Consider the following 18,237-nt stretch of genomic DNA (forward strand, 5'->3'; position numbering starts at 1 on the left):
AATAATAATATAATAATAATAATAATAATAATAAAATAATAATAATAATAATAATAATAATAATAATAAACATTAACTTTGAATTTATTAATTATTATAATAGTAGTAGTAATAATAATAAAAATAATAATAATAATAATAATAATAATAATAATAATAATAATAATAATAATAATAATAATAATAATACATGACATGCAGTACTCTAACTTAATAAATTGAAAATAGATGCATCAATAAAATGAACACGGATTTCAATATAAGTACGTGAAGCAGATTATATGGAAAAAAAATAAATAAAAAATGCATACTATCCGAACTCATGTGTCTTTGTTGCTTTCTACATTTTACTTATGTTACACTTAATAACTAGGTTTACTTTCACATCTACACGTGGTTGCCATCAATGACCGTGACGATATCAACAATAGTTGACCTTTGAACTTAGTAGCACAGTCTAATTTTCGTAAAATTTAGCTATGTTCGCGATTTCAACGTTCATTTTAAATGCATATGAAATGTTGGATTTATTAAATAATATATAGAAATAACAAAACCTAAATAAATCTCTCATTATAGTATAATTATTGTGTTATCTTAGTGATACGTTTGAATTTACCTATTTCGAATAGACTCGTCCGTCCAATTTTGGATCCAATCAATAAAGTAGCGCAGGCTGTCTGTGACGTCACAAATGCAATATCCTACGCCAGGCGAATAAATGTGTATTGCATCGATTTGTATTTTCACGCAGTATATAGGATTCAAATACATCAAAAAATGTCAAATGCCTTTCAAATATTTAGCCTTATAAAAAATATCAACATCAATTGCGATGATATTGCCAATATGTTCAACAATATGACGAACTATTTTGTATGTGACAGGACAAAGACATTAGTCATGAACGGCATAGCGCATAGTCGGCCCTATTGAAGTACACAATCGACGACAGTGCCCATTAAACACGGCTTAAGCATAATACCGTAGTGCATGTTTAAGTGCTAGGCTAATCACCAGTCTACTGATTACGGATTCGGACCAGTGAATTGGGTTAAAGGTAAGCAGATAACTCATTAATGTGTGAAATGATTTGGTGTTGTATTATTTAAAGCACGATCCTGATTATTTATTTTGGATGATACTACCGCCGTGCTTTATTATGCGCTCGGTCGCTAATGTTTACATGAGGGGATTATGTTATGTGCAGAACACGTGTTTTACTGATTGGGTATCAGCTACTTTCACTTTTGAGAATGAATATAATCATTTATCTTTATAGATGCTCAAATTACAGTATATACAGAAAGGCCAGTGTTCTGTACTGTAGACTGTCAATATGTGTACATGTAAAATGTGTACATGCTCGTATGCATGCGCTATATTCATGCAACAGTCTTATTTATATTTACAATGCAGTTCAAGTCTGTATGCCATTCCAAGCACACGTTAATGAAAAAAACTAAGTGCACATTCATTTTCCAGTACTTTGCAATATTTTTTAGATCTCAATGAAAGCAATCAACCCCCATGCCCTTAGGGTCAGACAAATCTTTTTTAAGTGCATCTGTTTTTTCAAAGATTATTTTTAGTTACTGGGTATCTATAGAAAGCTTTAATGTCAATTGATTCAGTAATGATGTCAAAAAAACTTGTAACCCTTGGCTATATCAAAAAGATCATGGTTTCGAAATGTAATACACATGTAATAATGCACCAGTCAATTGTAACCACGCCCCCGCACCCCCGCCGCCAATGTGGGGCATGCATGTGTGTCAAGGCCCATAACTCTGCCATAAATGATTGTTTATGTATCTCTGCTTTGTTTGTTTACAATTCACCAATGGTTTTTGGCGTATCAACTTTGTCTCACAGCTTTGACATGTAGCTACAATAATGAGCGATCAGGGATACTTTTTTTATTATTTTGACATTTCTTATGTACCCCTGTAACGCTACAACTCTCTACCATTTAACAACGGGCGAAATGATATACTGAAATAATATGCATTGATGTTGAAAAATAATGACAAAGTTGTTCAATTTTTATCCGACAGTGATCTCAACTGGATTAAATTTGTCATTAGAGTTGTTATTTTCACATTAATATATTATGGGTCACAAATACCGTTATACATGTACACAACCAGTCAAATTTGTCCCAGAGTTACCGATATCGGGATACTTGATAAACAATCGACACTTGTAAGTGTTTTATGATAACTTAACATGTTTTTTGGGCATACTGACATAACTTAATATGTGTTTAATAGTAGGCAATAATATTTTCGTAGAAATTTGAATTTATAATGGAGATAATTTTAAAATTGTTGCCGCGAGGATTCTCTGCGCAAGGACCGCTTGCTACTTTTTGCTGGGATGGTGGACGTCACGAGTCTGCCATATTAAAAAAATCGTCAAAAGACTCGTTGACGGCCATTTAGGTGGACTACTTTGACATGCTAAATCAAGATAAATGGCAAAAGTTGAACAGACTTGCAAATACTTTAAGAATGTCCAGATTGCTAGTGGTCATTGGTTTGATACCAGCTAGAATCAAATCTAATTTGTGCCTATCGGAATGTCTGAGGTACTTTATTTTATATACTACTGTTTGCAAATGCTCTTAGCATTTGAAGGTTTTGGAGCATTGAATGATTGTGGCCTTTCCTCCGCACAAAAACACCAAGACGATGTAATATCCGACTCAAGTGCAACATCTATAGCCTGCGATGTGTCAGTTGACTTTGTGCATTGTGCATCAAGGAAAGCTGACTGCCACATGCAGTGATTTGACATATTTTTTTACGTATCAATATTGAAGTTACTACTAAGAAGGTGGCTCATACATTAGCACACCTACAGTCATATACCATTTTTGATGATTTCAAGTCAACTGACCAAATTTTGGGCGGTACTAATTGACTGTCTTCGTTACAGAAAGGCATTATGTTCATACTTGATGAGTCTGTTTTGCTAAGTTTTGTTTGCAAGCAGAAAACTTTAATTGTATGTTGTTTGATAATATATGGGGGGAGATCAAGCAAATCACCATTTCGTTTAACCATAGTCTTGATAAATTTCCTTAGTTACAGAGATAAATATTATGACAAGCCCGAAACCCTGAAACCTACACGGGCTTGTAACATTAATATTATTGGGTTTTGTAACATGTTCATATAACCAGGTTTGTTTGAGAAAATTGACAATTTTACAGTTATGCCAATTTTCCTCATTTCCTCTTTTTTGGCCTCAAATTTTTATTTAATTAAAATTGTTGCCATTTATCTGATCTAAACTAAAAATGATTTTTGTGTTTATAATTGATAAGGAATAATCCTATATTGTTCTCTGGTTTCCTCTTTTTTTACAAATTTTGCATTGGCATCCCTGATTATATTTCATTATAAATTATATTGTTTGTCCTTGTTCAATATTTTAAAGTCTCAATTTCGATGACTATACATGTAGTAACAATGTTTTGAAGAATTTACCAAATTCCTATTACTTCATCATTCTGGAAGGCAATTTCTCTATTTCATAAAGATAGGCAGTAAGTGAATAACAGAGCAAGAATATCTGTGATTATTTCAGGAAAATCAATATCAAAGTTGATCAAACCGTTTATCATAGGGACAATATCTCAAACCTGAACTATACAGTATAGCTATCCAGCTGATGATTTTAAACTTTTATCGGGTGCCTTTGTGAACAAATAATATTGAAGTGATAGGCTGTTATCATTCTGTAACTTGGGGGCGAGTCTTGAAAATGAATTTTCATTACCCAGTATTAAAGACCTCTAAATAAAACAATTACATGTATATAAACTTTAAGACTGAGCTATCTCTGTAACAGATTCATTTTTATATTAGTTTAATTCTGATAATAAATATATACCTTTCGTTCTGGTTGGTTTCCATATGAACGACCGCAAGAAAAAAATCCTTTAGGGGATCAAACTTTGGACAACTGGAGTTAATGAAATTATATAAAAGCGAGGGTTTAAGCAAAAGAGTAATGGAAGGGTGCTGCAACCTGTCCTCTTTTGGAAGCACCCTTCTGCCCTCATGAAGACCAGCACGGGCAGAACTCCAGCCTTAATACAATTCAATGCTTAAGACTGTCAACTTTTATTTTTTTTTATTAAAAACATATCCACTTTACGAATTTGGCAATTGAAACCCTACTATGACTTCAATAGAACACAATTCCCAACATTTTCTGCAAATTTATAATGTTCAAATTATTCACTTCCTGTTTCTTCCTTTGCACCCTACCCTTTTTCTATGGCACCCTGTCCCGTTTCTGCAGCACTCTGTGCCTTTTCTGCAGCACCCTGTCCCTTTTCTGCAGCACCCTGTCCCTTTTCAGCAGCACCCTGTCCCTTTTCTACAGCGCCCTGTCCCTTTTCAGCAGCACCCTGTCCCTTTTCTACAGCGCCCTGTCCCTTTTCAGCAGCGCCCTGTCCCTTTTCTACAGCACCATGTCCCTTTTCTACAGCGCCCTGTCCCTTTTCTGCAGCACCCTGTCCCTTTTCAGCAGCGCCCTGTCCCTTTTCTGCAGCGCCCTGTCCCTTTTCTACAGCGCCCTGTCCCTTTTCTACAGCGCCCTGTCCCTTTTCTGCAGCACCCTGTCCCTTTTCAGCAGCACCCTGTCCCTTTTCTACAGCGCCCTGTCCCTTTTCTGCAGCACCCTGTCCTACTATGTTTTAAAACCTGGCTTAATCCCAAGCAGCACTTTGTATGAGTGTATAAAAGCCATTGTGTTTTTTTTGCAATATAAAAGAGGAATGTAATGAAAGTACCTGTCAAGGACAACTTTAAATACTTATATAATTATGTGAATAGCGTTGATACACCAGTTATTGAACGTTGAAGCCTCGCCTACTTGTTCGGATATAGGAGTTAATCTATAGAATAAAACACAAAGGAAACTCTCCTAAACATGGTACAAATAACAATCAAGATAAAAAATTATAATTGAGTTTATATAATTTCAAAATGAAGTATTTAATTTTGTAATAACTCCAGAATGAAGCAATAAATTTTGTAATGTAGTCAATGGAAGGCAAACTGTCTTCTAGACTGTAGTTTTTTATTTGACTCAATAATATAATTATTCTTTCTCTGATTGCAAATTCTACTGGTTGCATAATAACCTAGCAAAGCATATTTGTCAATAAGTTGATAAATCACGTTCACAATTATCATTTTGCAAGGAAGGGACAGGCAGTTAAATTGTATCGCACCAAAAGATGTTTTGAACAGTAAGTTTTCGGCACTTCAATGAGATTCATTGCGAATGTGCGGTCCTTATAATGAAAGCTCCAATTTAACTGGGTGGTCGATGCAAACTAATGCAAACTGTACATGTATGGATGCTTTGCGGATATACGAGCCCGCCTCTTCAGTAGTAAGTTCATGGTGATACGTCAAAGTATATGCAGAGTTGCTGATGATTGCATTTTTCCTTTCGTGAAGTCCATCGACAGGCTGTAGATGTTTACTTGACTTGAAATTTGGTTGTTTGATTTAGGCTGACCTAAAGTGGTGATCATTCAATACATCAAATACTTGGAATGCTAACTTGCCTAACTTTATTATTTTGCAAACAGTAGTTGCTCCACAAATTTGCTCGATGATTTCAGAATTTCGCCATTTTTTTGTAAATGACAATTAACTGTACAAATTTGCTAAATTGGACATTTATTCATTTATACTGTATTTTTCATAATGAAGCATTTCATAATGTTAATTTAAATCTAGAAATTGTACATCTACCAATTTAAAACATTTTTTTTATTAATAAAGTAACAATTAACATTAAAAATCGCTATACGGCATTGTAAATGTAGTCATCAGTGTTTGATAAATATCAGATGTATATACTGCTGACCCATTTTTTCGTCTGTTCTTTTTACCTTCAAGGTAAATAGAGACTATTGTTCACATTTGTAAACTTGGGTTTAATACAAGGCAGAATTATATACACTTGCGTACCTGAGATTTTAAGTTAACTTTCATCGATACGTTATTGTAAGATAAGATTAAAGTAATATTAAAGGTATTTCAGTCTTTTCACCTCATATTGGTTTAAAGGATGTTTACATTGGTTAAATTATTTAAAATACCCACCCAATTTTATTTTTTAAAGGAAGCAAAGTTAATTTAAGGCAAAAAAAGAAAAGATGGAAATGTATGAAATATCACCAAAAAAACAAAAAATAAAATACAAATCTGGCCAAATTACATCCATACAACTGCAGCCAATTGTATAAAACCAATAAATTCCTTCATTTGGTTAAAGTAAGTCATAATGTTTAATGATTGGTCATAATTTTATCCAATAGTGAGTGTGGACCAATTAAATTGCTTCCTGACCAAAAGATAACCTGTTAATAATGTTTTATACAATTTGCCCCTGGTGAAGAAATGGGCGTTTCTGGCTGAGATCAAAATGATATATTTTAAATGTATTTGGTACAAATGCATATATACAGCTTTGTTGTAGTTTTTCCATTTTCAAAATAGAACTGGCGTTCCATAATTTTTCGATGTTAACTATTCAAAATGGGTTTCATTATGGTCTCTTTATTTTGCATTGTTCAGCATGAGCACTGATTATGTTATCATATGTATTTAGTTTAAATAGGAAGTTTATCACTAATTTGTATTTTATTGGGTATCAAACTATAGTTCTAAGCATTTGTGCTTGGTTGTCTTTAAACCCTGGACTTACCATTGTGGCACTTAAAGGGAAATTTGGCCCCATTCTCGTCCTGAAAAAGTATACAGTTGAACACAGTTGGCTCGAAAGCCTTGGCTCAATTTCCTCGTTTGCTGGAACTGGATGATAAAGACCGATTTCTTTCTACTGAAGGTAATCATTCCAGCTTGGCTCAAATTTCCCAAGGCTCAAGGTATTTTCGCTGGTCCCTGGGGGTAGTAACCAACAGGGATTGACTGTATATTTTTCCTCTACCCAGGAAAAAAAACCTTTAAATATTTTTATGTCTAATGTTTTTATAAGAGTAGCATTGTCATGACCTCTTATCATTAAGCAAATGAAGCAATATATATGGCCATTCATGAATATGTCGATAGATTTGTTGAATAAATTATTTGGATACAACTTGGATATAATATGAATCATGTTAATATTTTTCCTCTTATTACCAAAATAACATTAATTTTCCTCGATTAAAGCGCCCCTTGATTCCCTTAAAAGTTGAAAAAACCCTGTTTAAGTTTTAACAGTGAATAAAAAGTCTTTTAAAAAAGTTTTAAATGTATTGTATAAAAGAGTGTCGTTTATGGCAATTGAAGGTATGTTCTAAAAGTCCTAAAAGTTATTGTAATTTAACTTTCTAGATTTAATGGTTTTACTTTTGTATAACAAATTAAGAAGTCTGTTTGTTATGTGGCAATTAATTATCTGTCTACATTCAAAAAGTTAAAATGGTTATTCAAATAAATGTTTCTGAGAATAAAAACACGTAAAAGTATTTACATATTTTGTTTAAAAGTGATGTAACAATAAAAAGGCATATGTCTACTTTGTAAGGTTTTAAAAGATTGTTGTAATAAAAGTCTCTGAGATTCAACCTTTCACCATCCCACCTACCCCATCCCTGCATTCAAGTGAAAATGATAAAAAAAAAAAATATTTAAGTATGGCATTTTCTAGAGAGATTGGTTATAATTTCTCCAGGAGAATAATTTCTGAGGTTTTCACTGAGTGCTGTCTGGGACTGGTATTGATTTTGGTTCGCAAAGTTCTAGTTTGCCTAGAACCTCTCTTCTCCTACATGAGTCGCCATGGAAACAATTTTCAACATTATTTTTACCAATACTGATTGGGTTTAGAGAGAGAGCGGTCACATGATATTATTTAGGAATAGTAATTCTCTTTTCTTGTCAACAAATGGTAATAAATGTCCCAGTTTAGGACAAAAAGAAAGTATATCCATCTTTCAAGCAATGGTGTATTATCAAATTATGTTCAGCCATGTTGTTGTTTTTTAAGGATTGAATTATCAGAATTTTTAAAGCATCACAGAATAGCGCCATATGTTGGATAAGATTTTAGTCTCTATTGGCTATATATATATATAAGTGCACAAGTGGCAGAAACAAATTACTTTCTTATATGCACTGATACAGGCTTAAATAAACAAAAATCATTTGTTTCTGCCCCCTGTGGACTAAGTGTATACTGCAGTCTTTGCCTTAATTATTTCAGGGCAAAAGCCCATTCTGGCTGGTTACTGTACTGAGTACAACCACAAGCCCAAAAGCTTTGTCACTAGCCAGAAAAATAATCTATAGAATTTACCTCTTTCAATCAATTGAGTTATATTTGTTCCATGTCATTTTCAAAATAAGAAGTACAAAATCACTTTAAATTCTTTGATTTCATTAACACCATAAATGGGTATCTAATTTGAAAAAGAAAATGAAATTGTTAAGATGTATTAAGTTGGTTTCATATTGCATATTTAAAACTTTTAATTTGTTAGTTTTTCAAAGAAAAAAGCTGAGGTTTGCTGCCCAGCCTTTGTCATAGTCCAAGGAGCCTTCATTGGCGCTTTTCATCGGCACTGTCAGTGTTGTCATCGTCATTCATATACCTTATTGTAACAATTGTTACGAAATTGAGAAAAATTACAAAAGGACAGATATTAACAATGTACTTCTTACAATTGTTATTTAGATTGTCTGGAAAAGAGAGCAGTAACAATAAATACTGTTTTTTCCTATCATTGAAAAATCTTACCTTGCTGTTTCAGGCAATGGAAAGAGGCTAGATCGGTGTCAAGAGGGTTGACGATGTCCAAGCGGAAGCTCAATTCGGAGGAGGAGGAGGAATATGAATCTCCGTTGGATGAAGGCGACGATGATCGTGACAATGATGATCGTGATAGCTGTGCCAGCTCCTCCTCCACGAATAGCAGCACCGATGTGCCCGCAGGTAGTAGAGAAAAATGCTGTTCACTGTGATCTAACTTTAAGCTTGTCAAGGTTTTTTAAGAAAAAAAGACAGGTGATTGTGATAGCAGGCTTAGTTTCAGCTTTAAGCAAAAACATTAATAACTTTGTTTATTACACAAAAGTGGAACTAAATATTCAAATGAAACTAAGAACATATGTTGCTAGAGACAATGCGCAAATATAAAGCAAGTTCATTAAAAATCTGGCTTTAATATGACTATTTATACAGCCCTTTGTTTGCATGTAACTTCATTGCTTTAGATGAAATATCCCATATAAAATTTTGATTGTAGCTAAATTGATTAATGAATCAAAATAATTTTTTTAATGGGGTTGTGTAAGCGCAGTGATGAGCACACTCGCTTCTATTCAAGGCGACCCCGGTTCAATTCCTGGACTGGGCGCATGTGAATTTGTTTGTGGTCATCAAGCTGGACAAGTGGGTATCCTAGGGGTACTCTGGTTTTCCCCACAACACATGACCACATTTTCACTTAACATCATGCTTACGAGAGTGATTATTATAATCATTGTAAAATAAATAAGTTTGAACTAAAATGAAGCATTAGTACTTGTACCATATATTTAAAAAATTCTGTTTGAGGTATTTTATACAGAAATAAACTTGGGTTTGATTTTCATAACATAGTAATAACCGGAATGTTACTATTTTCAGAGATGCCTAAAAAGAGACAGAAGACAAAGTCAGTAAAGTTTACGGGGGTGAATGTGTACTACTTCCCACGGACACAGGGCTTCACCTGCGTGCCGAGTGAGGGTGGCTCCACATTAGGTAATACCATATTGTTTCCCCAAATGTTTTGACGGCAAAAGTTTCTGTACAATCCAAAATTTCATTTCTTAAGAAATGTTTAATATTTACTAATTGGCATTCAGCACGTAAAGATCTTGAATTAAGTTTGATGTGATTTGACAGTTGTCATTGGGAGAGATTTCACTTTTAGAATATTGGTAGACCTTTTGACAGAAATTATAAATATTTCCCATCATATCTGTGAAAGAAATTCGGGTTTCAAGCGCTTTTCTAAATTTCTATATTTTTGTCTACTATAACAAATACACATGTAAACTACTTACATGTACTAGCCCACTTTATGTACCCGTAATAGAAAGGATATTGAACATTTCAACTAGCCCCAATTTGGATTTTCAAGTGTGTTTTTTTCTTTTGGGCTACTTACTAGCCCATCTTTATGTGTCAGATAGGATGATGAACCAGCCCCAAAAAATGGGTTAATTAGTGTGTGTTTTCGTTCGAGCTATTGCGAATTTAGATAAGTGATATAAGATTATATCACAAATAATCTGTAGTAATGTATTTCTTCATTTTGGCTTCATTCTATACATGTAAGGTTTTAGATGCGATATTGAAGGGGTCAATATTGTTCTTAATTGGATCTAACAATGATGTAGCTAATTGAATTACATGTTATTTATAAATGACCTATAGAGTGAATGAAGTCAATGATGTATGTCCATAAGATTGACTAAATTTGAGTATTGAATACCACCCCTGGCTAAAACCTTAGTACATGTATCATTGTATGTGTATAACACTTATGTTGTATTGTTACTTCAGGTATGGGGGAGAAGCATATACACGTCGAGAACTTCACGCTGCCAGAGTTTTCACGAGAGCAGCGTCGGGTCCATAGGGAAATGCTTGAAAAACAGCGCGAGGAGGGTAAGCTTATGGATGGACTCGAGGCTCGTCTAGCTGAAATGGAAGATGATGACAGTTGTCATAGTGACGACGAAAGCGAGTGGGAGTTTGAGGATTTGGACGATTATTATTTCCTTCAACCTGTGTCGATACGTCAGCGCAGGCTTATGTTGCGGAATAGTGGGGTTAAAAAGATCGATAATACGGAAAAGGACTCGTGTAAAGATATTCGACAATCACGTGAACAGTGCGGATGTGATTGTAAACTTGTTTGTGATCCTAAGACCTGCGCGTGTAGTTTGGACGGGATTAAATGCCAGGTGGATAGGCTTTCGTTTCCATGTGGTTGCACAAAGGAAGGGTGCGGGAACCCTTCCGGACGTGTGGAGTTTAATCCAATACGTGTTCGAACGCATTTTATTCACACGGTGATGAGACTCGAGTTTGAATCAAAGTGTACCAAGCCGGAGAAACCTGCAATTAACAGTGTGTCAGCCAAAGATACTAATATAAATAATTTTAATAGTAACGAAAAAGGTTCATGTAAGGATTGTCAAAATTCGGAATTTAGCAACGCTCTAATGCAGGAGATGGAATTAGCTGCTTTAAATCGGGAACAAAATCATAACTTTAATGTGACAGGTCATTTTGCGCATCAAAGTGCCAATGGTATGTATAAGGCACAACCAGCGCACATGTATACAACATTGACTGGTTCAAACCTGAATCAAGTTTACAGTTCGCCCTCTACTGACTTTTACACGGCAGAGAACACAACTAGCATGTACGATTATCCCATTAGTAAGGAAGAAAATTCCTCTTACTCGGAGATGAGCGAAAGTTCAAACGAGGAACCTCTTGTTCCGTATCAGAAACCGTTTGAGAGTGTTTCTCAATACCACCAGACGCGTGGAAACTGTTCAACAGTTTGCGTGCCGTTTCCCATGCCAAATCTTGACCAGAAATGTGCCAGTGTAAGTAATACGGATGTGGAAAGTGTTTTTAAGCTTCAGCCAATATCTACGATTCTGGGCAGTGTTAACGAGACGTTTGCTTCGGTCACAGAGGACTGGGAAGGCAGTGTTAAGTCGACCGATATAGCTGCATTATCCGTACCAGCAACGTCACTACCTGCATGCTGCTACACCACCATGAATAACACTACATCGGATAAAATCGCAGAAACTTGCCCCGGCATCTCATCCCACATGAACAAGGACAGCAACGGAAATAACGAGCTGACAGGATTTATAGGCTCAGCTAGTGAATCAGATAACCTGTCTGTAAGCAGTTTTTACGACTCTGACTCTTCGAACCACGCAATTACGGTATCCTCATACATGGACGAGAATGAGAGTTGTAAAAGTACAAAGAAGACAATTGAGGTTGCTGCGCAGAAGGCTTGCGAGGAAGCTGCGAACGGGCCAAATTTTGGAGAAATTATAAAAGAATCAATATTTGAGATTGTGTCTGCCTAATTTTATGTCTGGCACTAATTGATGTTTAGTTGTTAACAAATATTTACATGCCGCTTTTTTAAGTGTGCAAATGTACCCTCGGTATCATGTTATACATTGTACAATTTTGTGCTGCATGATACAAAAAAAAAAGTTAAATCTTTCAAGCTTGAAGCTTGCTAGTCCTAGTGCTATGTTGTCTTTATTTGCCTAAGGTGTTAATGTACTTGTGCAACATTGGCTGAGCGAGAAAAAAACATAATCAGCTTTTTTGGGGTAAATTGTGTTAAATGTTTTCTGCCAAATTAGTTTTATGTTTAATATAGACTTGAAATTGTTACATTAACAGTTCTCATAGTTTTGTAAGGCAAAGTCATGAAGAGATTTCCCTATATTAATTATTTGAATTACTTAATTATTAGGTCAAGCATCAAAATTATTCGTAATTATTTTCGAACAAAAAAATATTTTTATTGGTAAATTCAAAAAAAAATATTGTACAACAGTTGTAAAAATTGAAAATATTGTAAAAATCACAAAATTATTTTTTATCATCATGAATTTTTTTTTCAAAATCGCAATATCTTCATCAATGATTTGATAGTATTGCTTCATCGTCATTTGAAAATTTACGTGCCATAATTGCGTAGCAAACTGTTCATTTGACTTAATCAGTCAGGCTTTTCTGTTGTTAAGTGATTTATTATTGAGTCTGTACATATGTCATGTAGAAATTATTGTCAAGGGAAATTATTGCAAAATCATGAAATGAAATTTGTTCACGTATTGTTCTTTTACATATCTGAATCTCTGTCTTTGTGAAATGTTGAATACTCTATACAATGTCCTGATGTTAATGATTGATTTAGAATTATGAGGTCCATTTTAATGATGTTACTGATTGTTCAAAATTCATAAGGTCCTTTTTCACATTTTAAATTTTCATGAGGTTCTTTTTCACATTTTAAATTTCATGAGGTCCTTTTTTCACGTTTTAAATTTCATGTGCTCATTTTTCACAATTTGAATTTATGATGAGGTCCTTTTTCACATTATAAATTTCATGAGGTCCTTTTTCACATTTTTTTGTTCTCTTAATTTCATAAGGTCCTTTTTGACTATTTTAATTTCTTGCGGTCATTTTTTCACGATTTCTTTTTCTGTTTAAAAATCATGTGGTCCTTTTTACAATTTTTTTTTGTTCTAATTAAATTTCATGTGGTCCTTTATTCACATTTTTTTTGTGCTAATTTAAAAAAATTGAGGTCATAGTTCATATATTTTTTTCTGTTTTAATTTGATGAGGTTCTGTTCAAATGATTTTGTTGAGTTCTAATTTCATGAGACCTTTTTTCAAAATTTGTTTGGACTCTGGCAAACCTAAGTTTAAAATTTATATGATATTCTGGCAGTTGCATGTGTGTCACTTTATTGCTATCTGTCGTTAAAATATATAAATTACATTAAATGAAGTGGATCAGAGTAAGCACATGAATTTAGACATAAAGCTTAAAGCAAGTCAAGAGATAAAAGTTTTTAAAGGATAGAGTCTTCAACATTTTGCATGATTTTATATTGAATATATATAGAATAAGATCTGATCATTATTTATAATGAATATCATTCATGGTTTTATTTTTATATTGAAACATTTTATAACATTGTTTAAGCATGTGTGTTTTATGGACATGTTTTATAACTTACAACCTTACAAGGCTAGCGGACTTTCTCAACTTGAGAGATTTAAACTTCCTTGTTTAATCTGTCTGCATTTATTTGTTTAAGCATGCAAATACAATCACAACCCTGACTAAGTGGTGTAAAATTTAAGCCAGTTAAACGGTTTCATTCAATTAGTCAAAAAATGCCCTTCGATTTTACATCGCTGGGTTTGAAAATAATTACCCAGATTTTTTGTTTCAGAACTTAAATTCAATTTATATTTCCCTTTGGATTTCGGTTTCGGTTTTTAAAATTTTGCTTTGTCTATAACCATTACCAAAAATTAAATCATTTGAAAAAAAATACAATCCTAGTGATTAATTGAAAGTTGCTATTTTTAACTGAAAACAAATAAGCACTGATTTTTGTAAACCCCAAAATAATTTAATATATGGTGGGCTTCTTCGGCCTTATTAATTATTTCTGTAATTTTTGTGGTACTTTATTGGACCCTTCTAAAATAACAAAAAAAATAACTTGTTTGCTTGTCTGACTTTCAAAGATGGAAAGTTGAGATTTTATCTTTAAGGTTAAGAACATAACGTGAAACTTGACAAAAAATAAACAGGATAAAAACCAAAAAACATTACAGCCCATATCTGGTAAGGCACTCAGTTGCTCAAAGATCTGATTAGCTATTTATAGATTATGTACATTACATGACTCATTGGATGGTCTTATGGCGAGACAGTCATAACTCAATATAAAGATATAACGAGTTACGTCAGTTTTGCGCTTAAAGCCATCTCACAGTGTGTTGATTTGGTGTATAAACATACTGTCTTTGACTAGTTACGTCAGTTTTGTGCTTAAAGCCATCTCACAGTGTGTTGATTTGGTGTATAAACATACTGTCTTTGACTATCATTATAATACATTATACATTTACATACAGAAATTGTTTTAATAGCAAATGTTAATGGTTGTTCTCATTCATGTATTTATTTATGATTCAATCGTGGGCATCTTGTTGAATGTATATATCACATCTTATCATGACAGATAATCATGTCCTGGTTACCGTTGTCAAATTTGTTTTGCATGTTTACTCTTAATTGAAGTTATGAGTTTAAATTGTACATTGAAATTTATAGCCATTTTAGTGGCTAATTCTTTTTCTATTGTTCTCGTGAAAGTGTTCATGAAGTTTTTCTTGTACACTGAAATGATTCTGTTGTTATGGTATACACTTATTTTATACATGTAGCTTACAAATGCAGATGAATACACTGGAGCAGCTGTTGTTATAATTTTTTTCTCGTCGTTTTCTTGCTCGTCACTGAAAATAACACTAATTAGATTCTTGGCTAATTTCTTTAAAATTTGCATCAAGATTTCTAGCATTTAAAATTAAATTGATTAGGTAAAAAAAGATGTGTAATTTGTTAAATCTTCTTCAATGCATTTCACAGAAATGGTGCTTAAGACTATGCTTTTGCATATTAAAATTTTGTTTTGTTACTAGACATAACCGATTTGAATTTAAAGTTGCTCTCTCACATTTTATAAGGACAGACAAAGGAAACATTTGGTTTCTTGAAAAATGTGACCAAATGGCTTGAAACAACGGTAAAAAATCGCAAGAAATTTTCTTTTGTTCCTACATTATTTAAAGTATAATTTTTACCTAAAAAGCACTCTGAAAATTTCCTACTGAAAATTAAATCATTATATCATAGAGTTTTAGAATCTTTGTTACAACTAGTATCTGTTGGCTACTTTTTGGTGTTTGTTCATGAACTCAATTTGAACACATTTTGAACAGAAATGGTCATTAACATGAAATCTGTGAGGGAGTCTCTTTAATATCTAAAAATTATTTTTTTTAGGTTGAAACTTCGATAGAAAACAGAGTAAACATGTTAACTTTTATTATTAGTTTAAGAATATTCACTGTCAAAGCTTCTTGTCAATGTTAATTTGCTAAATCTTTGCTAAAAAAATGCATGCTAAAATATTAAAAAAAAATGTACTTCAAGAACTATTTTCTAAAAACTTACATTATTTTATAAAAGTTTGCTTTACTGTTTGTGCTTTCTATATGTATAAATCTACGCATCTCCAATTTCTTGGATGTTCACTTGAAATTTTACATTTGCTTCCATGTCAAGGTCACTGAAATTTGATTGCCTACACTTCTGTTGGTTTTTAACAAATAGCCAGGATAAACTATGGTATGGTTGTGAATTTTGGACCAATGTTTCTGGTTTTAAACACAAACATGATAGTAATCATTCACATATGTAGGGAATGTGTTTCACTAACAGTCATTATTTTAGTCTTAAATAAAGTTTGTTCAGTGGTGCTGTAGTAAGTTGATAAATGAAAAAATAATTATTGAAGTGGGTCCATTTGTACTATTCTTTAATCATATTGATTAATTATCATATTAATTGTCTGTAGGACTTGTTCGAAAGACTTTTCCCAATGAAAATGAGAAATATGTCGTTCATTATGTTGTCTAGTCGCTGCATATCGTTGGAACCCATGTTAAATGTTTTATTATGTTATAAAGCTTTTATTTTATTTTGTTAAAGCTACATTTTGAACCTTGTCACATAATTAAAGAGATTGTTGGCTTCCTTATATGGTGTTCATAAAAAAGGGGCCAGTTTCACACACACACAAATATTTAAAATATTCCCGCCTCACTATTTTCCCGCCTGAAATTCTATAATTTGATTACAGTAATAATAAAAATCCAATGGGTAGGCTACAATGGTCATTGCTTAATGTGTTATGTGATTGGGTTTTATGAAACCAGGCCTAGTTCTTTTCATTTCTGTATTGTTACATTTTAGAGAACGTGGATTGCTTTAATTTCACCAGGGTTTATTTTTACGAATATTTCAATTCCATCATGTTGCAAATTCAAAGATGATAAACCTACTGTGTATCATTTTTATGGAAGCAATATGTTTTGACGTGGATAGCATTTTTAGCATCATTTTGCATCGTAATTGCTAAAAAACCTTCCATTTCTAAACAGTTTGAATCATGATTGAATAGTTCAGTATCAGGAGCTGAGCAATCCAGTTAAAACTACACACTGTTTCTTCTATACCTATATAATAATTGGAAGAAACTGAAAACCAGTCCATTGACAAAATAATGCAGGAAAACTAATAAAAAACCAGTCAATTGATAAAATAATTGAGGAAAATTAATCAAACCAGTTAATTGATAAAATAAGGAGAAAAATAATTAAGCCAGTCCATTGACAAAACAATGGAGGAAAACAATCAAACCAGTCATTGGCAAAATAATGGAGGAAAGATAATCATGAAAAATATAATAATTTTCAGAATTGTGAATTTTTAGCTACCACTTGTGAAACCATTAGTTATTTTGGAATAGTAAAATTTGGCCCGGACAAAAATACTGAGGTCATATCATTCAGTCAGATATATTGAACGATGTATCAATCTTACAGCAGTTATTGATATATGTAGTACAATGTTGTCATTTTATACGTAAAAGCTGTTGTATTTATTCTGGACATTGCTAGTCAGCTGTTGGTTAAAACTGTTACAATGAACTATTATTTTATAGTTTTGCTGACCTTGCGAAAAACGTACAAGAAACAAATTATCAGGAAGTATATAGAATTTATTATCTGGTTATCATTTATCTTGAATAGAAAGAATGTTTCTGATAATAGGTTTTTGTCATTTAGAGTTATAACTGCTGTTACTGGTTTTATATTTTGAAAATTAATCATGGTGTTTCTACTTGAAGCATACAACATACACATTTTACCTGCAATTTTCACAATGTAAGTAAACATGACAATATATTATGTCTTGGAAAACAAACCCACCTAACACTATTTAACATATTAATGTTGTTGTTTTTTTCCAATGGTTGACTAGCAAAGTCTGTTGTTATATTGTTTTTTGAGAAATTGTGTATTTTCTTGACTCGTTTTGAAAAACCAAAGCATGATCGCTATTTTAATTCATTTATTATGAAAATGTGTGATTTTTGTGATGTCTTACCAAAGTATCAAATTTATGTAGTCATGTAGCATACTTTGTTTTCACTGTGGACACACTAAGGTGAAATCAGTGGGAGGGGTTGGGTGGGATGGACGGGGTAGGGGTAGTTATCTAGGGGGTGGGGGTGAGTTATGAGATGGGAAGGTTGGGGCTGGGTCAATGTGTTGAGAGGGCTGTAATTACTCAGAAGCATTGAACACACAAAATATCGAAGTTTCGCAGATTTTTTCACATTGAACAAAATCAAACTTAAATGGATTTTAATTTTTAGAGTAAATTTCTGAGAAAAGGTCCTTTGAACAAAAATCTAGACTCTTTGAACCTTAATGCATTTAACGAATTCATAATCCTGAATTTGACCATCATTACATTTTTCATCTCAA

General features: G+C 33.0%; 1 protein-coding gene across 1 annotated transcript; it reads left to right on the forward strand.

Moving 5' to 3' along the window:
• Positions 1-922: 922 nt before the first annotated feature.
• On the forward strand, positions 923-17,924 carry LOC128240072 (cysteine/serine-rich nuclear protein 2-like). The gene is made up of 4 exons (XM_052956560.1): positions 923-1,060; positions 8,792-8,973; positions 9,670-9,786; positions 10,594-17,924. Exons 2-4 carry the CDS (start codon positions 8,832-8,834, stop codon positions 12,153-12,155), a joined length of 1,821 nt encoding a protein of 606 aa, XP_052812520.1. The 5' UTR covers positions 923-1,060; positions 8,792-8,831; the 3' UTR covers positions 12,156-17,924.
• Positions 17,925-18,237: the final 313 nt, after the last annotated feature.

The sequence above is a fragment of the Mya arenaria genome, chromosome 7 (assembly GCF_026914265.1).
Source record: "Mya arenaria isolate MELC-2E11 chromosome 7, ASM2691426v1".
Classification (NCBI taxonomy): domain Eukaryota; kingdom Metazoa; phylum Mollusca; class Bivalvia; order Myida; family Myidae; genus Mya; species Mya arenaria.